Here is a 21,700-nt window from a genome sequence, read left to right as displayed (position 1 = left end):
TCTGGCAGCTAGCAGAAGAAACCCACTTTGATCACTTTTCCCCTCAGTTCTCATCCTCTTCCGATTTTCAACCACCCATCAAGTCCCCAAAACTGACCCACCACCAAATAAATTTTCCACCACCAGATCCACCTCCCCGCTGCCGTCAATTGCAAATTGCATCTCTCTCTCTCTTTCTCTCTCTCTCTCTCTCTCTCTCTCTCTCTCATAATAGTTATACAGATACCCCGTCTCCTAACGTAAATAAACACTCTTCTTGTTTTACATAAACACTCGATTTTTCTATCCCAATTAGGAAGACGAGGAGAGCATCACGACATCTTCTGGTTTTATCTCATTTTTCAAATCCTCTATTTTCATGTGATATACATCTATGTACAGATGCAAAGGGAAAAATTAGAGTTTGGTTACATTTTTTCTTGATTCGAATTCACTGGGGATGATGCGAATAAGGCTAAAGATGAGGTGTTCTTCTACAAGTCATAGTTGGGACCAGATTTAGGAATTTGGTTGAAGAGGCAGATGTGAAAGAAGAGTGAGAATCCTCATCTTGGTAGTGGCCATAGGTGGAACAGTGTATTGTAGAGAGAGAGAGAGAGAGAGAGAGAGAAAGATGTTAAGCCGAGGAGTAGACATGTAATCGAAGACAAATGGGGTCGTCGGTGACCCTGTGGTGGACAACAGAAAGTGGTGAGGGAAAGAAAGAGAGATACAAACTTAGAGGGTAAAAGAGTCATATAGGCATGATTATCGTGGCACTAAACAAACCTATCGTGGCGTTAGCAATTACCATTCTGAGAGTGTGACATCACATTTCTATTTTCGTTCATTCCAAACATCGGAATCATGGAAGTATGTTATCACATTCTCATTCATTCACAAGATTTCTGTCATCCAAACTGAGTCGAAATCTAAGATTACGGGGCAATCTAATTATGGGAGGAAAAAAGGAAGAATAAAATTTTCCTCTTGTACCTCTCATTCCCACATTAATTTGGTCCAACTTTGTTATGGGATTATTTTTGTACCTCAATATTATTTGCTTTGGTTAATTTTTTTTAATCATTTATTCATCTTTTTGAGAGAAAATATAAAAATACAAAATCATGAACTTAAAAAATATCTCTCCTCTTTTATACTTTTGTCTTTAGTAATTTTTTTTTAACTTTTGGTCATTATTTTTTATATTTTCCATCTCTATCGTCGAGACAAACAAATAATTCAAAGAAACTTAAGAAAGGAACTTACAAAAGCAATTTTTTTTTGAACAAAAGAAAGAGTAATCCAAAGAAAAGCTAAATTAAGTCTTAGTCAATGGAGTATATTTTTTCCCTGCGCGATCTTTATTTTTCCTCTTTTCCTCCATCTATTCCTGCCACTTTATTTCTGGCAATCAATTGCAAGGCTAATTTCTACTTTTCAAATGATTGTTGGATGATTATTACAATTTTTATTAATGTTTCGTTTGGTCTTTTCCCCCCACATATCATGGTTCGGCCATCGTATACTACTTCGGTATTTTAGTTTTTTATACTTCGCATCTATCTACTTGTAGAGAATTGGGCGCATGGGATATTCTAGCGGTCTTGGAGTATTTAAATGTTATTTTTTTTCTTTTTTATCAGTAGAGATGATTCATTTTTGTTATTATGTAGAACTTTTGCAAATTAACTCTTACAAGATTAGATTAGATTAATCTGATATAGATAAATATGAAATCAAATTACATGTGAATAAGTATGAATGTTATAGACTCTTATCCACATTTTACGACCCTATGTTAAATGCGGGTTGCTTCCAATATGTGGTGAAATCCCAATGTTATAAATTCATGTTTATCGGCTAGTACTCCGTAGTTCATAAGAAATTTTATTTCACATTAATTACGTCCATCATGGGATGGGATTATTTCTTCAAGGGCAAATGACTGATTGATTGGATCGCAAATAGTAATTTTGTTTTTGGGTGCTTCGGAATTCAATTGGATCGTAAAAAGAGATTTGTACGTAAGAGGGGTATTATCAGTTCAACCGATTCCTCTTTTTGTCAACAGATTAATAAAGGAGTAGTAGCTTTTATCTGGACATTTGTTACCTGAGAGTGTATCTTTGTGTGTGTGGGCTGCCCAATTTTTCAGATTTGGCTGGCATCTTTTCAAGCTAAAGGAGGGGAAAGTCCACAGCCGACCTACTCCTTTTTTTCTTTTTGGCTAATCTGAATGCAAGAGGAAGGAGGGAAAACAAAACGAAGAAAACGAAAACCCAAAGCAGGAAAAAAAAGAAACGTCCTACTTTCCTAAAGAACAGAAGTTACGAAAGTCCATTTCGAGGGCAGACTGCGCGGTGAGGGGCGTCGCCTCGCCCGGAAAGACAACCTTCAAAATCGTTCCTCGGATGTCGCGGAAGCCATTTTCATGAGCAACCGTATTAGCTCCGTGATGCTTAGATTGAACCAGTGGTGGAGCTATGTTGGGGCTTGCCCCACCCCGGCCCCTGATCCCCTTCGAACCCCCGAGTTTTCAAAATTTTATTTTGTATATACCTGATTTTGAATATTGTTGATAATTATTCGTGTATAGCTACTTATAATCTTAATAATTCTTACTTGATTTGATAAAAAAAAATCGGTTATTTTACATTCTCATTTCTCAATTTGTTTCGTAAATAAAAAATAATCACTTGAATGTTGAAGTAAAAAATGATTTGTATTTGTATTTTAATTGCATTAGGCTAGAATGTACAAATGTAATGTATTGAAAAACAAAAAAATTGTGAAATAAATAAATAATTCCGATAAAAAAATATATGCCTATTAATCTGAACACCCCAGAGTCAAAATCCTAGCTCCCTGCCACTGGCTTGAACATCTTCTACCAACAACGATATCCTTTTATCACCATATGAACTTACTTATAAGCACGGGAACAAGGAAACCTTACTTTTACATTGAAAAAAAAATTATCATCAAATTTTTTTTTTGATTGTGGATATTCGTCCCCTCCTCCCGGCAAAAATTCTGGCTCTGTCTCTGCTGACGGGAACTTGGCCGATGAACTTTCTTATAAAGCACGGGCGGGAACTTGGCCGAGCACAGCAACTCGGCCTCTGCGTGTGTGAGTCAGTGAGAGAGAGCGGTATTGGGCTGGAAGTTGGGCTTGAGGACCTAGAGGCCCAAATGGACTGCACCAAAATATTCCTTTGTTTCAAGGGGGACTCCACGCGTATTAGGTTGTGTTTCAATGTACCCCTTTAAAATATAAGTACTTATTTGTAATTTTCAAGCTTAAAAATAATACATTTATTGAAATTAAAAAATATGAAATATGAATCTTGTTTGAATTGAAATCTGCAAAAAAAAAAAATATTGAAAAATTATTTTCGTAAACCAATTATTTTAAGCTTAAAAATATGTCTTTATTTTTTAAATACTTATTTGAGAAAGTGGAACGGGGCCTCAGTATCCTACAAACAGAATAGAGAAAAAGTTTCTTGATCGATCCGTTCAAAGCACATCTTCCTTGGCTTTCACTTAACCAATTTTTTCAATTTATCAGACACTTTCTATTTTCATCCTATAAACAATGAGTAAGTACACTACGTGAATTTTTTTTGGGTAACTCATAATGTTCGGATCGACTTATGTATTTCTCGAGTAATCTTTGGGAGACCAATTTCGTTATCCATTATTGTTTATTGAATGTCTCCATCCTATGATATATGCTTGCTAAATACACAAGCACAAAAAAGATGAAAGTCTAAAATCTCAGTATTGGAATCAAGAAAATTACTCAAAATTTATACTACTGCATGTGTAATTGAATTTCACTTCAGTGCGCATCCAATTAAGTGAATATAAACCACACAGCGTGGATTCTAGGAGCAATATTCCAGAGAATTAATTCTGGGGACAATTTTTTTGTTTCTGTAATGCAGTGTGTCTCAAGTTAGTTTACGCGTGCGTACATCGAATTAATCTTGCGCCCCTCTCATAGCCTTCTCACACGCTCACTCGTACGTAGGGTGAAGTAGTCCTAAAAATTGATGGCAAAGGAAACTGAACTTAAGTTCTGAGATGAGAGCGTAAATTCCTAAGACTTTGTTAGGAACATGGGGAAAAGAAGGGAAAAGGAAAGAAAATTAAAAAAATTTCCTTTCCCTTGTTTGGTTTTGAAAGAAAGAAGAGAGAAAATGGCAAAATAGAGTTATGAAAAACAGTCAAATTCTCTCTTTTTTCTCTCATTTTCCTTCTTAATTATTTTCCCTTCTCTTTTTTTTCTTTCCACAATTTCCAAACAAAAGCCTAAGTTTCAGGCCGAAGCAATCTCCTACGTGTAGGAGGACACATGGCTAATATGAAAAATTGATTTGAGGATTAAAAGGTGCGAGACGTGTCAAATTTTCGAGAAAATAAAGTGGATTTTTTCCCCCCAGAATTTAAGCTGACGATGAGGATGATTGATGAGGCGAGGGAGGAGAAAATGAGATGACACTTCAAGGATTTTGGGGAAAAGGGTTTTTGTTAGTATATATGATTACTTTATCAAAACCCAGAGGTACGTGTCGTCCCCTGATAGGTTTATTCCGTTTACCTGTTTGTTTTGGACCATCAGATCAATGGGCTGCTCCCACTCCTCGGAGTACATTCTATCCATTCTTCAGCAGAAATAAGTACATTGAAAATTGAATTTATTTGTTAATTTCATGTTCATGTTATCTGCATGATACGGAGTATGCACTGGTATTTCTTTCTCTTTTTTTGATAAGCAAAACTGTGCCCAACTGGGTGGAAAGTCGGGATTTTGACTCAAAAAATTGTTAATATCTTAAAGTTTTGAGTCTGAAACTCATGAGAGAGCAAATTTTAATTACTTAAACTTGTGTTTGCATGATATACATTCATATAAATTAATATGTAGGCAGTGGAGAGAGAGAGAGAGAGCTAGTACGCTTAGGAAACTTTATTGGCATAGAAACCGTTTAGGGGTGAAATAAATTTTTTTTCATTTCAGTTTCGCATTAACTGCAGATGACTATACATGCTTGTGTTTTTTGATCTTACTAATTTTCAGGGGAGAGGATTCAGTTGTATAGCATAGTGAAATCCACTATGAAAATGTAGCGGGTTTTTTTTTTTTGTCAATCGATAGAAGAGATTATTTTATATCTCATGTACTATAAAAATGTAGCGGTTATTATGGGATGAATTTGGAGTTGCTAGTTGCATCTGAAAAGTGGAATTTGTTGTCACGTGTACGATCGATGTTGTAGGAAAGGTTGTAGTTAAGCTAGCTTTCTCCTTATGTTGGTATGGCTATGGATATAACTCTCATAACTACCTCAACCAAAACCTTGACAAACCCTAATCCATTTCGATACGAAACTGGGCTGAGTACAAAACATAAAAATGGTAAAGCCCCTCCTCCTCCTGTTAAAGAATAGAAGATACAATAATAATACATCTATGAACACATTAATTTACTGTCATTCTGATCTGGACAGTCACTCATAAGAGGTTTTCATACAAAGTACACTGTGCGACCCATTTCTGTCCGGATCACTATCTTGTAGCATGCATGTGTCATCTTGATGCATGAATTGGCAATGGAAGATTAATGGATATATGATTTATTTATTTTTTTGGTCCAATTAATTTGTTTGATAGAGTAACTAGCTAGTTCTTTAAAAAAAACCAAGAGTAACAAGTTCAAGATCGAGCTTCAAAGCTATGAAGTTTCAAGTTTCAAAAGTGGAAGTTCACTCTTTGGTTCGCAGCCACTCATGGCCTAGAATTTTGTACTTTAGGACTTAACTTAGACAATTAAAAGCATCTTGAATAGGATAACACAGCTGTATTAATTATTAGTGGTCTCTTTTCACCCCTAGATTAAAAACACGGTACAAATTCTCATGCTAGCTTTTTGGTGTTTTACCTCCATGTGAAAAGGCGAGAAAAAACTTTTTAACGGGGCATCCCGTAAATAAAGTTTACAGAGGCCAATTTCGGTCGTTCGAAAGTATTTTAAAAAATTCAGATTAAAGGCAAACTGTCAACGGTAAGTAATATTTATTACTGGTAATAGTTTAAAAACGTATCTCAACCCTTGATTGCGGAAACAAACAGATTGCCGTGAATAAGTTTCTCACGTGAAAAGGCATGGAAATTGAATTTTGCCAAGGACATTGTAAAAGAGGAAAAGGACTATTCTTCATTCTCATTAAGCCAATAGGGTAGCGACACATAGATTCTCCAATTAAAGACATGCAACAACAAGTGGGTGGAAACTTTTTACAATAGAAATTCGCCTATCTGGTGGTTTCTTTATGAATTATATACAAACATCAGGGTGGCCTAAGGTTTTTTTGAGGCCTAAGGCGAAATATTACTATGAGGCCTTTTAGATTTTTGAATTCAATTTATTTAACTCGTGAAGTACAATTTTCTTTATGCAAAATTACCTGTCAAGCTCTTAAAATCAAGTTGTTTTAACATATAATATAATATTGTTTAAAAGATGATGGGAGTTATCCGTTTAAATCCCAGAATAAATGTAGTGTTTTTTGATTAACGAAAAGATTTGAAGGGCTAGCTTGTGAGACTTTGGGTTTCTGTTGACAATACAATGACTAATTAATAGTATGAAAAGAGTAATTAATGCTCTGGCAAGGTAAAATGCAATGGTTCGATCTCTTGGCTCTCTCTCTTTTTATCTAAATTGAACACATTAAAAAACAAAACACCAACCGTACAAATGGATTAAAAAATGAGGCCCATTGAATTTGGAGGCCTTAAACATGTTTTGTTTTGGTATTAGAGTCGACAATTTATCATTTTATACTATAGCATGCTCAAACGGTTCCCAAATCTCTTTTTAAAGAAAAATTCTAAAATCAGTTTAATGGGCTGACATTAATAAGTGTGTGAATGTATATTAAAGGGTGCAATAAGTACATAGAATCACATATTTTTCTTGTTTTCTAGTGTATTTATTGTCAACTCAATGGGCTGATAATAACAAGACCTCTTTTTAAAAGCTTCTAAGCCAAGCATGTGCATCTCTTTGTTCACTATAAATGCTCTAACAATCTAAAACTCTATTGCACCAAACTCTCTCTCTCTCTCTCTCTCTCTCTCTCTCTCTCTCTCTCTCGTCATGATGTCAAGGCTCGTAGAACCACTTGCCTTAGGGAGAGTGGTAGGAGAGGTGGTGGACAATTTCACTCCGGTTGTGACAATGGATGTAATGTACAACTCCAAGAATCATGTTTTGAATGGCCATGAGATCATGCCTTCTCTCACTACTGCTAGACCCCGTGTAGAGATTGGTGGTGAAGACATGAGAGCTGCTTATACCCTGGTAATCTTCAAATTCAACTGCATTATATTCTCTCTCTCTCTCTGATTTCGTTTTTGTGGATGGTGTTGAAGATTATGACAGACCCAGATGCTCCAGGCCCTAGTGAACCGTATTTACGCGAACATCTCCACTGGTTTGTTTCGTCTAACCCAATTCCCTGTAAATATATATCATGTGTGGTTTTATATACTATGATGTGTTTGGATCCTGGATTTTCCCTCCACGAATCCAAAACCTAATATGGACAAGGTGGTTTATATCAAAAATATAAATGTGACAAACCCTTTTCTATTTCAGGATTGTCACGGACATTCCCGGTACAACTGACGTTTCATTTGGTGAGTTAATCCTCAATATCAACCTCTTTTTTATATATATATATTTGAAATTGTGATCACTTGGAAATGGGGTATAATTTCTTTCCAATTACTAAACAGGAAGAGAAATTGTGAGTTACGAGACTCCAAAGCCGGTTATCGGCATCCACAGATACGTATTCCTCTTGTTCAAGCAGAAAACAAGAATGACAGTGAGGCCACCAGGCTCAAGGGACTATTTCAACACAAGGAATTTCTCAGAAGAGAATGATTTGGGACTACCAGTGGCTGCAGTTTACTTCAATGCACAGAGAGAAACTGCTGCAAGAAGGAAATGAGAGAGAGAGAGAGAGAGAGAGAGAGAATTCAACTTTCAGTCTCATCTGAAGTGATCTTTGATTAAAAGAGTACAAATTAAAGAGGGTGTTCGACCTTGTCGGCAGTTTTTAGGGTCGTTGGATTTTGTGGGTTTGTTGTTATTCTAATGTCTTTCTTTTATCGTACTCTGCTTTAGTCAGTTGTTTGTTATTGTTGTCTAGGAAGTAGAGATGGCCATTAGACTATGTACTATCCGTTCATATCCAATCCAATCCGTTTTCTGTCTCGAACGGATTGAGGATTCGGAGATTTTTTTTAGAGATCGGAGCAGATAAGGAAAAAAAAATTTAAAATTTTTTTTGGGGATTGAGTAAGATTCGGGAGTAAGCCTGTGCCCGTTCAGAACCCGTTCCTGTCCTTTCACCGTCCTAAATCCCTTGAGATATATATTATTCTACACTTATAACGATTAGGGTTCACTGATCAATTATTCCGTCCTAAATCCCTTGAGATATATATTATTTTACACTTATAACGATTAGGGTTCACTGGTCAATTATTCTACACTTATAACAATTAGGATTCACTGGTCAGTCATTCCCTCCCACCACCACATCTTATTCACAACAGCCGCACCAGTAGGCCTGTCAATAAACTAGATCCGATTCAGACCCGATCAGAAGAATTGGATTCGGATTAAATCCGTTATCAATTCGAATCCGAACTTTATTTTTTTATTTTTAAAATTTAAAAAAAAAACAGTAAATTTTTTATTTTGAAAAAAAAAATTGTTTAAGAAGTTGTATTTTTATTTTAAAAAAAATTTTGGAATTTTTTTTTTTTTTTGGCTAAAATTTTTGAAGTAAAAAAGTTTTCGAATCGGATTCGAATTTTCGGATCGGATCCAGATTACCACTATCGGATTTGAGTCTTCTTGAATCTGGATCGAATTCAAATCTTATCGGATTCAGATTTATCGGATCCGGATTGGATCCGGCCCATTGACAGATCTACACACTGGTTCACTGGTCAGTCAGTCCCTCTCCCACTCCCACATCTTATTCATAACAGCCGCACGACTCCTCACCCACCCCCGTTCGTGCCCAGTGCCACTAGTAATCTCTCTCTCTCAGTAATGGTGATATGGGGAAGCGATGGTAATATCCGCCTCCAATTCGTCCCGTTGCCTAGATAACTGTAGTTCTTTTTCTAGGTTTAAGGAATTGTAGGTCCTACCTAAACCCTAACTTTTAGGTTATCTTTAAGTTTGATGAAGGATAGACAGGGGATCTCAGGTCCATGTGTGTCCTGAATCTCCAGTTCTTCTTGGAGTGGTGATGTGGTCCCCACAGTCCAAAATATCGATCTATACTACAATGCAAATTTTACTGTTCATCATCTTCCAAACAGTATGAAAGTACCATTCAGCCCTTGTCTTTTACCTTATTGATTGCTCTTACACTTCTAGTAGTAGTATTTCTCTCTGCACTCTCTCACGCGTATAGTTTCTCTCCCCTCTTCTACACTCCTTTTTATTTGTGTGGTAGACGTGAAATAATCTACTCAAAGTGAGGCCGGTCCCTTTTGGACCCAAAATCTTAATAAATAAATAAATAAATAAGAAAGCTAGAATACCCAACAGTTGCCAATGGAATCTAGCCCATATAGCACTTCTTGACCTGCACAGGCTTAAAGAACCAGCTCATCTTTGGGATCCTTTCAATTGGGAGGTCTTGGGTTCAAACTTCGTTCTAGGCAAGGTAGTCTTGTAGTTGTCGTTTATACTCCACTCTGTGGTGGTTTATACCTCACGTCCCCTTCCCTTTCTCCCTTAATATAGAGGAGTGTAATTTCTCCGCACACATTTGACAGAAAAGAAAAAAGAAAAAAACATGCACAGTTATGCCTAATTGGCAATTGGTATACCAGCGGGCCTTGCCCGCAACCGGCTCGCTAGTGACTGAATAAAGCGTTGGTGACCAGCTCGCTAGTGTTGTAGTTGTCGTTTATACTCCACTCTGTGGTAGTTTATACCTCACGTCCCCTTCCCTTTCTCCCTTAATATAGAGGAGTGTAATTTCTCCGCACACATTTGGCAGAAAAGAAAAAAACATGCACAGTTATGCCTAATTGGCAATTGGTATACCAGCGGGACTTGCCCGCGACCAGCTCGCTAGTGACTGAATAAAGCGTTGGTTAATCTGAAGTCTTTCTAAGCATGTGATCTGGACTGTCCATTAGATTCACTGATCAAGTCACATTTACGATGCACCTTCACCAAAGACTACTCATGACCTAGTCACATAATTTGCATACACGTGCATGAGTGGGAGTCCAAATGCGGTAGCGTCTTTTAAAAACATCCCAAACTACAAAAATCCATAATTGCGAGGATTGAAAATGCGAGTGAAAAGCAAGAATTGAAAGCGCGAGTGCATTCTCAAGGATTATGCGACTAAGCTCAGGGCAAGCAAAACGTAAAGAGGAGATTTCATTCTGAGAATTCTGAGAATTTATAGCCAAGAGATTGTATCTTTATATGCGAAAATAGGAGAAAAGGACATATACAAAGGAACTCCATCATATATAACAAAATGATAAGCAGACCTTTTATCACTTTCGCTTTGCAAGTTGCAACCAATCCATAACCCCACCATACAAATTTTTACAAGGCTCGCGAGATATTTTAACCAAGCAATCTGAAAAATGCGGTAAAAATGCCTAAATCCCGTAACTGGATTCACTGCCGCCACGCCCGCCACACACCAAACCAATAGAAGCATAATCAAAAACAGAATAGAGAGTACCAGAGAAGTGCCGTTGTCAAAATTCCTTTCAATGAGATATGAGAAAGTAATCATGCACGATAGTCAGGCGTTAATCTCTGAATTGCACTGGTGCTCTCTGCTGCAGCTTCTTCTGCTCCAAAACAGGCTCGAACAGCTTGTTTTCTCCAGCCTCACTCTTTCCAGTTTGTCTTGGTCTACAGTTGTGGACTGGGATTGATGAGGAGATCCTTCTCGTGCTTCAACCTCATGTGGTCCACAGGTGGGGCATGGTCCATCACTACAAGCGCACATAGGGATAACTGAAGGAAACGGACTGCAAGTGACAGGGCAGAAGATATCGGGTGAAACAGAAGCTACACGATTCTTTCGTATATCAGGAGTTGAACGATCCGAGTCACGGGAGTGAAGCATGCACGGGGTACAGAGGCTAAGGGACAGACTGAGTTTGACTTCCTTTGTTGGAGATCCGGGGAGTTTGGCAAAGGAGACGATCCCGTGTCGGCAAAGAGGGCAAGGAATGGACCCAGGTGGGCCTTGTAATAAAGAAGGGATGTTGCTTGTTGAGCAGAGGTAGAGTGCACATCTTACGCAAAGCTGGTGCCTGCAACCTGAGAACATAAAAGGAGAATCATTGAGATTAGTATACTTTATGCAATAGAATAGAAATACCTGCGGAACCTCATTCAGGGTAAAAAATAGCTTCAACAAAATGGTGGACCAAAACCAAAAACCATACAACTTTTGCAGTTCCCGTGCTTGTGATAAGAAAAGGTTAATACTTAAACAAGAAGTTCGCAATCTGTTTATGCCAAGACATGAAAGAGTTACATACACACAGTTTCACTCTATACAACCAAACCAATAAGTTAGTGAGGAGTGCTTTGGTTTAGAGTAGACGATGTTAAAAGGGCAAAGGAAGGGGTGCATCAAGTGTGAAGACAATTTGAGGGGGGGAAAAACAAGTTGATGAAATGACGCGTCCTTTGAGAGGACAAAATTGCCAAAAATGATTTGAAGGGGAAGTGGAAGTTTTCTGAGTGGCTTGACTGCCAAACTCATCCACATATTCAGATTACGATGTCAACGGTGTTCAGGCAGATGTTGGTCTTGTACCAAAGACTTATGAATACCAAATTTACGTTAATGCCGAACGGGTTTAGGCAGATGATGACCCACTCTCTTTGCCTTTTGCATGTTCCTTCACTGGCGAGATACTGGGATGTTTTCTCGGAGGAGACATCAATACTGAAAGTGAAAACTATGGAAGTAACCTGTTAATTCCCCCAAGTAGGATCTCACATTTGCTTAAAGCAAAGAAAAGGAATTTTTCTTCAAAATATGTGATAGATGCAATACAAGCAGATCACTAGTTGGTTAGCTAGAGATGTTTCAATTAAGTCCCTCCCACCATGAAACCTCCTCTTCCCAAATGTACCCCATTCCAGAAGGGCTTGATTCCTCGCTTGCTGTAACGAACCTCCTCTTAAGATCTCGAATGTACCCCATTGCGGGCCTTGATTCCTCGATCAGCTTGAACTCTACGTTCAAGGACTTAACCAAAGATAAAGGAAGAGAACAACATCAACTAAGAGTTTCAGGGAAGACCGGGCACTTATCAAAACTAGGAAAGTAAAGTGCTACATGGATCCAGGTTAGCGGAAGAGAATGCTTGTATCTGGCTCAAAGCTATGAATCACTGAACATGCTTATTTCATGTCAGAATCAACAAGCATTTATATATCAAAATCATTTGGGGTCAGCCAAATGAATCCTTTTACGCTTTTCCTGGTTGTCAGGGGCTGTGTGATAAATTATAAACAAAAGGGAGAAATAAGGGCATTTGAGAGTAACCCAATCACGAACTAATAAGAAGTAAACCAATTGGAATTTTTCTGGGAAAATATGAAAAAAAAAAAAGTAGGACAGACCACCAACTAGCCCCAAACAGAGGAAGAATACATTTCTACATAAGGGTTGCAAAACCATCCCTCCCAGCTACCTTATGACCAAAGTTAAAGCATCCACCTCAAAACCAATTGGCAATGAGGGGAGAAGCCACCCAAACTCATATACTAGTTTTCGTTGTATAATTATTAACCGATGTGAGACATAATTCCAACACTCCCCGTACTTGCGACCCCCGACTCGCACGTGGAGAGGTCAACAAAGGATCCGGAAAATATGGATCACAACAAAACAAAGGGCAACTATGGTACAAACAAAGGGAAAAAGCCTCCAAAAACCTCGCTCTAATACCATGTTAAAGCATCCACCTCAAAACCAATTGGCAATAAGAGGAGAAGCCGCTTATGCTCATATACTAGTTTTCGAGGTATAATGAACCGATGTGAGAGAAAATTATAACAAACAAATACAAAGCCAGAAGCTTAGTTTTCATAGGCCACCCGTCCACTAGGCAATAAGATACCTTGTATCCTAAAATTCCTTGTAACTCCAAGTGAACTCGGATACAACCTAAACATCGCCATCATAAGTTGGAATCAACACATGCTGAGCAAAGGGAAGAGGAAGAGGAAGAAGAGCCATGAAGGAGTAATGGATAAGTCCTCACAGTAATATCACACAGGAACACCCAGAGGTATCTGTATGTTTTTTAAGGACAGTGCCGAGTCTGCCGATATACAATACATCGTATCATGCAGTCATAGAGGAGTATGCAGGCACAAACTAAAATGCAACAGGAAGTCTGCAGACTTGATGAAAAAGCTGACCTTCAGCAGCTACTGTGCAGGATCTCTCCAGGCAAACAGCACAGATCTCAACATCATCAGAGCCAGTTGTTGATGACTGCAACCCGCACTCTCTGAAGAAAATGAAAGCTTAAAATGTATCATTTCAAGAATCCCTTGTAGCCAACAGCACTTAGTTTGAAATCAAACCCTTTTCATATATAGATAAATGTGTCAAAAACAAATTATATTCCAATGATAGGAAATGCTCATCATGCATATCAACAAAAGTTCATTTACCCTTTTTTGTTGTTGTTGCTAAGTTAGGCAGATCAGCATGATTTTATACGAGCACAACCCAGAGTTTTCCCTATGAAGATTCAGGTGTGCACTAAGCAAGAAGCATTTAAGCACGTAAAGAGGTTTGTAGGGATATCACTCATAAGTCTTGAGTGGTTCTAACATGCTCTTAAGACATGGTCATGCATTGCATTATATGAGAAAAGGCAGTCAAGTACTCAAGCATGAGGCTCAAGACACTGCGAGGTTTGGGGAAGTTCAGAATTCAGATATACGCATTCTTATCCTCATGTGCCAAGGTTCTGTTTTTGAAGTTTGAACCCATAAACCAAGTTGCAATGGACCAACCGTACCACTGCACCAAGGCTCTCCTACCAAAAAAAGCCCATAAAACTCGTAATTCCCAAAGAAGGGGTCCCCTATACAGATAGACCTACCCATCCAATACCAGCTGGTAGGTAATTTTTCTCTTTTTCCCTTTAGAAGAGTGAGAGACGAGGGGTATCCATCCATATCTAATTAGTAAAATGACACCATAGTCTTGAAAATTTGTAATCCAGCGGTACCATAACTGTTGAACCAAATCAAAAGGAGTGGATGCCAGATTCCTTTGATCCAACAAAAAAAGGGGCAGAAGTAATTGGTTGCAAATTACCTAGCTATGTTAAGCACACTCATGAGGGGCAACGATAAATAGTTAGAAGGAGGAAACAGCGGAACAGTAGAGTCAGAATTAGGTGCCAGCAATGGCTCCAGCCAATGACGCCCCCACATCCTGGCAACATCAAGAGGAAGCCACCTGCGAGACCGTAGATATTTCCATTAGACATACAAAGAGCAAACAATAATCACGCAAACCATTAGATATTTCCATTAGACACACGAAGAGCAACAATAATCACCCGAACCATTCAAACACTCGACAATAGAAAAAGCATTCAGTCTGTATTACCCATTGCAGTTTAGAGTCATCCGACTGGCACCTCTTGCGAGAAGGATCTGTAGATACAAGACGATAATCATTTCAAACAAAGCAAAAATTTCAAGCCTCAGAAATTCACTTAATAGAATAGAAACCTACCTGACAGCATTTCATATTTCCCCCACAAGCAGCATAGTGCAAAGGGGTGCTTCCAGCTCCTACAGAGTAATGCATTTTCTTGTTTTTGAGTTGAGAAACTGATCACAGTCAATAAGTTGAGCCTCAAATAAAAACCATACCTATCAAATCCATTGACGTCCCATAATGAAATGTCACAGCTGAGACATTCGCATGAAGATCAAGTAGGAGCTGTACACAGTCAAAATAACCGTTCAATGCAGCCATATGAAGAGCAGTGATACCACCATCGGCAGCCCTATTTACAAACTTGGATAATGCGCTGCAAGTGAATTAATTAAAATGTTGAATCAATAAAGGAATAATAAAATGCTTCATGTAATATGACTCTTCAGTCATCATTGACAAATCCCTCTTTAAAAAATCGAACACAAATTTTATTCTGCAGGGAAAACATATCGAAGACCAGTTTTAGTGCAACATGTAGCTGGCCAAGAATTAGGTAGTGGGTTCTATAGGGACCAGTTGTCCACTATTTGTGTTTGTTGCATTTAGAAAAGCTATTAACTGTATTCTACTCCTTGAGCATATCCATGTAGTCTTACAATTGAAAAATAAACAAGAACTATTCAAGTAATAAAGATACCTTTGGTCATATTTGCTCCTAATATTGGAAGCATCAGTTTTCTCCCTCTCGGGTACATCATTTATCAAATCAAAGGGAGCACTAGGAACAAAGTCAGCCACAACTAGTCTTATGCATCTAACATGCCCATTCACAGCTGCAAAATGGAGAGCTGTCCTTCCGCTGAGATAGTCAGCTCTTGTAACCTGAAAAGAGTAGCTAAAATATGTGACCCTCAGGAATTGTTAGAGCTTGTCCCCCATTGGTTAATTCCAACGCCCAATAATAGTATACCAACATGAGTGGCCTCTCCACTCATTGTCAATTGGTTTTGAGTTTGATGCTTTAACATGCTATTAGAGCTAGGCTTTCGCAAGCTTTTGAACAAGACTCTCTTGATTGATTGCCCCGTTGTTTGTGCCATAAGGCCCATAACCACACCTTATTTTGTTGTGATCTCTATGTTTACCTCTCCGCACGCAAGTCAGGGATCGCTCATGTGGGGAGAGGGAGTGATAGAGCTTGACATTTTTTTTCCAGATTAAGTGTTAGAGTTTGTCCAACATTGGTTAGTTATAACCTCCAAAGCTAATATATGAGCTGGGCAACCTCTCCACACATTGCCAATTAATTTTGAGTTGGATACTCCAACAGGAATCAACTTACTCCTTCCGTCCGCATTTAACAGTTATTTTTAGGAGTTCGTGCCAATTTCTTTCAATTGCTTATATCTCGTAATGTATAATATTTTATGTGATTTTGAAAAACATTGTCTAATAAAACTAATTAAGCTTTGTCAAACAAGATCCATCTTGCATATAAAATTTATTACTGATTTAGAAATATCACTCATTTTATCCGGTTAGAATATAACGAGGGACCTTAAATGGGGACAGAGGGAGTACTTTAGAGAAAGGCTTCTGAGTGTAACCAGAATAAGAACAACGGAAACGAACCACTGGCCATCTCTTCATTAGGAGATTATATGTCATCAAATTAAGCCCCTTTTATAAAACAACAGACACGCCGGTAAAACGAAAAACACAAAATAAGAGAAAGGAAAACTCACATTGCATTTGAAGAGGAGGAGAGTCTGTACAACTTCCCAGTGCCCGTAACGACATGCTTGCATCAACGCCGTCTACAAAATCAATTTTTAAAAAACACAGATCCTCCAATTTTCAATCAACCCAACAAGTTGCCGTCTTTGACCATCATAAATTACAAGACCAAGCGCATAACTTGAATCGAATTCCAAACAATTGATCGAATTCAAAGAAAAAAATAACCTAGAAAGACAAAAATGCCGAGATCTCGCACCTGACCGCAGTAATTTCTCGAATTCACGTCAGCTCCATTTTCAATCAACAAAGCCACAATCTACAATCACCAAAGAAATTACACGCGTAAAAGAACAACTACGTACGTAAACACAAACCGATGCGTACAAAACGTACATCCAGAAAGATGCGATTTTCGATGTACCTCGTTGTGGCCCTTGGCGGCGGCGAAATGGAGAGGGGAGTTGAGGCCTCCGAAGGTGGAGTACTTGGCGAGGCAAGGGTTGCAGTCGAGCAACATCTTCGCCTCCACCAAATCGCCGTCCCTCGCCGCCGAGACCAGCCTCTCTCCCGACGCCGAGCACCCGAACGAATTCCCCATCCCTCTCTCTCCTCTACACCCTCTCTCTCTCTCTCTCTCTCTCTCTCTCTCTCTGTTTGGAATTTTGTATCTAATTGTGTAATGAAATGGGGAATTTAGTAAAGGATGGGGATGAATTAGGTCAACCGTCGGTTAACAAAAGGTTTCAAAACAAAAACAGGGGGATTAAATTGGAGGGGATGACATGAGGGGAGAGAGAAAGGTGGGGAGGGAGTGAGTGGGTGGCGTGGAGAAATGGATTTGGGGTGGGATTGGATTTGAGGTGGGATGACGTGGATTGTTTCTCTCTCACTATATGTAGAGCTGGAGATGTGTGTATATAGATTGCAGAGGAGAGACTAGAGAGAGAGAGAGAGAGAGAGAGAGAGAGATGTTTTCTATGTTTGGGTTTTGGATGGTAGCCTGATGGATGTTTCCTTTCTTTTCCGGTTTTGCTTTTTTGAAACGGAGAAGAAAGTGGAGACTGGGGGGGACTGTTGACATTGGATTTCACACAGCCGGTAAATGCGAAAAGGAAAAACTACAGGGACAAGATATATACTGTATAGAAATACTCGAATCTACAACCACACACACAAACTCCTCCCATACGGGTACTCACAAGGACTCCTCGTGTGGGAGGAAGTGTATGTGTTTGTGGTTATAGGTTAATTGATAAAAATAATCCCAAGCTAGTTCAAGTGGCAATTGGAAATCAAAACTAAATTCAAGTATTTTGAGTTTAAAATTTAGCAACCTTTTGAGGCCGAGCACAATAGATAAATCTCTTATGAATCTTCTAATTCCAGTGTGAGGATCTGCCTTTGACTATATCCGAAAGAAGAAGAATCGGAATGCACGTAAAATGGCTCAAACGCCCTTGACATCGGAAATAAAAAAAAAAAGTGTAGAAATTGATAAGTGACTTGAGGCTTCGTTCCGGAAAAAAAAAAGTTCTTATTTTTTAAGAAGGCAATTTCAAGCTCAAATATTATGGGCTTATTAAAATCTAAAAAATATGCAATATGGATCTGTTTTGAAAGATCTCATTATATAATGCGAAAAAAATTGAAAAATTATTTTTCATTTACTTTATTTTTGAGTTTGAAAATGTGAAATAGGCTGTTAATTTTTTAATAAAGTTTCTGGAACGGAGCTCGAGAGTGCTCAAAAGCTAAGTTATACAATATGTGCGTATGAGCGTGAAACCATCTTTCAGAAACAATTCGAATTATTAAATTTAGGGAGCGATGATTGAAAGCGGAAAAAAAATAAAGCTAATATTGAGAGCGGGAGCGCCAATTTCTACAGAATATTTTTTGTGGTAGCTCACGAAATTAATTACGCAAATTTTGTGTTAATCAAGGAGGGGTGCACCAAAAGTAAACAATACTAAAACAGCCCAACATAATAACCAAAGAAATCTAAAATACTACTAAGTACTAAGTACTAAGTACTATGCCACATCGCTTAAGGAATAGTGATGTCTCATTTTCTGATCTTTTTGAGAGCACAACAAATATGGTGTTTCAGGCTCATAAGATAACTTCTCTCCTTGCAAATGACAAACCCAACACCTGGAAATTGAAAAAAAACCCAACATCATTATTAACTCACCCTCAATTGGCAAAATTTTCTTGATAGCTTTACCAAACACCTCTCCTTATTGCTTCTAATTTTGCTTTTGCCTTTTTCTTTACTTCTGTTTTTTCATGGTAGTTGTTAGATGCCTCCATCCAAGAAATAAAACCAAGGAGAAGTAGACAACAAGGGTGTCTCGATAATTTGTAGGAATTATAGTCTTTTTTCCAAATGATGATGCTGTCATGTTATGTTAAAACTAGTAGGCTTGAAATGTTGTTACCAGAACTACTGGGACATATTTTACTGGTGATTTTTCTATGAGTGTGCCAACAAATATTAATAATATATCTAATCAGTTAGCTACTAAGGTCTTTAGAAAAACCAAACCTTGCCAACCAACAACCTTAAATCAGCTTTTAGTAAATCTAAATTAGGTTTAGCCCTTATTTTTTTTGCAAGTGGCGTCTCACGGAATAAACGAATGAACAACTAGGTTGCGAAAATCAAATTGTGAAAAGAAATTGAGAAGAGGTCCGAAAGATAAACTGAAATTTACGGCCCGTCATTGTCACAGCATAATTTGCGGATTGATTGAGAGCGAAATACTTTACGGCAACCTCAAGAATTAAGATGGGGAAACTTACTAAAAGGGCATGTTTTAAATCGTAATACTAAAATCATTCCAGTGCGAGGATGAAGTTATGTGCCATTTGTATGGTAATATTTTCAGGGAATTAAAAATCCTGCGGTGCAATCCCCTATAGTGCACCCAACATGACAGATCCGGACTGTCTAGTGGTGGAGGGAGCATGGGACGAGCGGGGGCACGCGCCCCCACTCAATTTTTTTTTTAATTTAAGATTTTAAAATGTATATTTTGTATTTTGTCTAGTTAATTGTATTTCATAAATTTATTTTTAATATTTCTAACACATGGCGAATATCATTTCATTCCAATTTTTTGTTTCACATATTCGAACATTGTCGTTACACTGGCGAAATGAGATGTCTAATATGAAAAATAACAGTCACTTACTTATTGGAACTTTCTAATGCATAATGTCCAAAATTCAAAAATGTCTAAACAATGGGCTATACGTTTTAAACTTTAGCAATTATTAATAATGGGAGCAGTATTGCTAAATATTGAATAGTGAATTGCTCTTAGACTTGATACACTGAGACAATTCAAGCAATTCGATTATTTTTATATTCTATATAATTTACTATATTAATAAATATGTTAGGTTTTTTAATTATTAGCACAAACATTTTAACGTTGCTTAGTACAAATTTTTTTGTTTGAAATGTGTTTAAAAGGTGTCCCACTTACATAAGTTTCTCACTACGCCACTGGGACTGTCCATCTCGACAATCAATAGTTTGGATATGTTTGTTAATTTTTATCAGTCAAAGTTAATTCTTACTGGGAAAAAGTTATAGATCTAAATCATTGATTGTTGAGATGGACGGCCCGGCTCTATCCTGCAGGCTGCAGGGTGCAGTGCACTGAACAATTTATCCGAAAGAGAGCAGACTCCCTTACAACATTGCAATGCATGAGCAGTGTAACCAGGAAAACTCTATTTACAGGAGAGCCAATGACATCATAAGCCTCGTAATCCATTTATTTACAAGATTTTTCTCTATAACGCGATAAGCTGATGGGATAACACCAATTCAGCTCCATCCGTTTCGATCGCTTGCGTTGATTAACCTATAAATTTCATCATACTTGACGAATTATCTAATACTGTTTTATTGGTTAGTTGCAGATTGCACGCTCATATACATGATATCATCATTTGACCATCGTTACGGAACATAAAGAAAGATGGCATCGAAGATGAAAGCAATTTGTCGATCATGAGGACACCATATTCCATTCACTGTCAAGTTCGCTCATCAAAGAAGCAGCAAAACAGATGATCGATAGGAATCAGCAAGGTAAATAGATCAACTCAAGTACTGACAAGAATAGTGAACTCTAGACAGTCCTGTCTTAAGCTTCGTTTGGATGACCAGTTTCTAGTCAAAATGCAAATCTTCTTAATAGTGATGTGGATGCAATACCCAACAATCTAATACATCAGTTAATCAAGGTTTACATAAATCGAGAATGCTCCAGGGGAAAAAATTTGAAGGATACCGAATTACCTTAACGTTACTCATCAAATTCCTCTAATTCAAACGAAGCCTTTTAAAATATATGGCTTTCGGCACCACATACATGCTTGCTACTAGCAAAGGCCAGAAGTCGGGAACTATCAAGATGATCGGAACAGAATTTTCAATTCTTGAGATATCAAACAAGTCCTGGTATGTTAGCATTTGCAGACTTGGGAGCAATTTCTGATCTCAGTGTACTAATGACCTGTTTCTTCCAAGGGACAGCTTGCAGAACAAAATTAAGTTGCATATTATAGACTTATAATAGTTGACTTTCCCTATCATGACGGTTACATTCTCACATTCAACACAACAACTGTATGAAGCAAGCAAGATTATAATTCAATACAATAAGATAATATAAACAAAACAAAAAAACCCTCATTTAAGGCTTATACTGGCAAATTTGACAACATACTGACCTTTTTTTGTCAACGTAACATCACTTGCACCAGTCCGTGAAGCAAAATCTAAGCAGGTGCTTTGGCTTCAAATAATAGAAAAGATGGGATATACGCAAAAACTAAGCAGGTGCTTTGGCTTCAAATAATAGAAAAGATGGGATATACCTATGACATCATTCAAATGGTTGACAGAATCGATGTACAAGAGAGTAACATCTTTTCTAGTTAAGGTAAAAGATACAAAAACAACGATGCCCAAATTCAATGAAGGTAACACCGTTTCCTCCTGTATTCTTTGCCATAACTGTTTCCACCTATCCCGTCAAACAGATCAAACGGCTAAAAGCAAGAGAACGATGGTTGTATATCATTGTATTCGAATAAACACCCTTTCAACACCGCATAGGCTACTGCGGAGCTCGTTTACGTAATCAGATACTTAGATCCCA

General features: G+C 37.9%; 2 protein-coding genes across 2 annotated transcripts; one reads left to right on the top strand and one right to left on the bottom strand.

Moving 5' to 3' along the window:
- Positions 1-7,088: 7,088 nt before the first annotated feature.
- On the top strand, positions 7,089-8,120 carry LOC131319150 (CEN-like protein 1). Its single transcript, XM_058349292.1, has 4 exons — positions 7,089-7,354; positions 7,426-7,487; positions 7,652-7,692; positions 7,792-8,120. The coding sequence occupies exons 1-4, from the start codon at positions 7,151-7,153 to the stop codon at positions 8,007-8,009; spliced, it is 525 nt and encodes a 174-aa protein (XP_058205275.1). The 5' UTR covers positions 7,089-7,150; the 3' UTR covers positions 8,010-8,120.
- A 2,381-nt stretch (positions 8,121-10,501) lies between these two features.
- Positions 10,502-17,618, bottom strand: LOC131319157 (E3 ubiquitin-protein ligase XBAT33). Its single transcript, XM_058349300.1, has 10 exons — positions 16,939-17,618; positions 16,774-16,833; positions 16,523-16,594; positions 15,475-15,659; positions 14,990-15,150; positions 14,850-14,908; positions 14,721-14,767; positions 14,424-14,567; positions 13,511-13,602; positions 10,502-11,386 (listed from the first exon to the last, which is right to left on the bottom strand). Exons 1-10 carry the CDS (start codon positions 17,113-17,115, stop codon positions 10,860-10,862), a joined length of 1,524 nt encoding a protein of 507 aa, XP_058205283.1. The 5' UTR covers positions 17,116-17,618; the 3' UTR covers positions 10,502-10,859.
- Positions 17,619-21,700: the final 4,082 nt, after the last annotated feature.

The sequence above is a fragment of the Rhododendron vialii genome, chromosome 3a (assembly GCF_030253575.1).
Source record: "Rhododendron vialii isolate Sample 1 chromosome 3a, ASM3025357v1".
NCBI classification, from domain to species: domain Eukaryota; kingdom Viridiplantae; phylum Streptophyta; class Magnoliopsida; order Ericales; family Ericaceae; genus Rhododendron; species Rhododendron vialii.
The sequence above is the reverse complement of the archived record's forward strand: the minus strand, read 5'-3'. Positions and strand labels throughout refer to the sequence as shown.

Excerpts from the sequence above, each read along its gene's own strand:
- LOC131319150 (XM_058349292.1), top strand. The coding sequence starts at position 7,151 with ATGATGTCAAGGCTCGTAGAACCACTTGCCTTAGGGAGAGTGGTAGGA. Across the intron at positions 7,488-7,651 it reads TTACGCGAACATCTCCACTG|GATTGTCACGGACATTCCCG; the intron begins GTTTGTTTCGTC and ends TTTCTATTTCAG. Across the intron at positions 7,693-7,791 it reads TACAACTGACGTTTCATTTG|GAAGAGAAATTGTGAGTTAC; the intron begins GTGAGTTAATCC and ends ATTACTAAACAG.
- LOC131319157 (XM_058349300.1), bottom strand. The coding sequence starts at position 17,115 with ATGGGGAATTCGTTCGGGTGCTCGGCGTCGGGAGAGAGGCTGGTCTCG. Across the intron at positions 15,660-16,522 it reads TCCTCCTCTTCAAATGCAAT|GTTACAAGAGCTGACTATCT; the intron begins GTGAGTTTTCCT and ends TACTCTTTTCAG. Across the intron at positions 14,909-14,989 it reads GACGTCAATGGATTTGATAG|GAGCTGGAAGCACCCCTTTG; the intron begins GTATGGTTTTTA and ends ATTACTCTGTAG.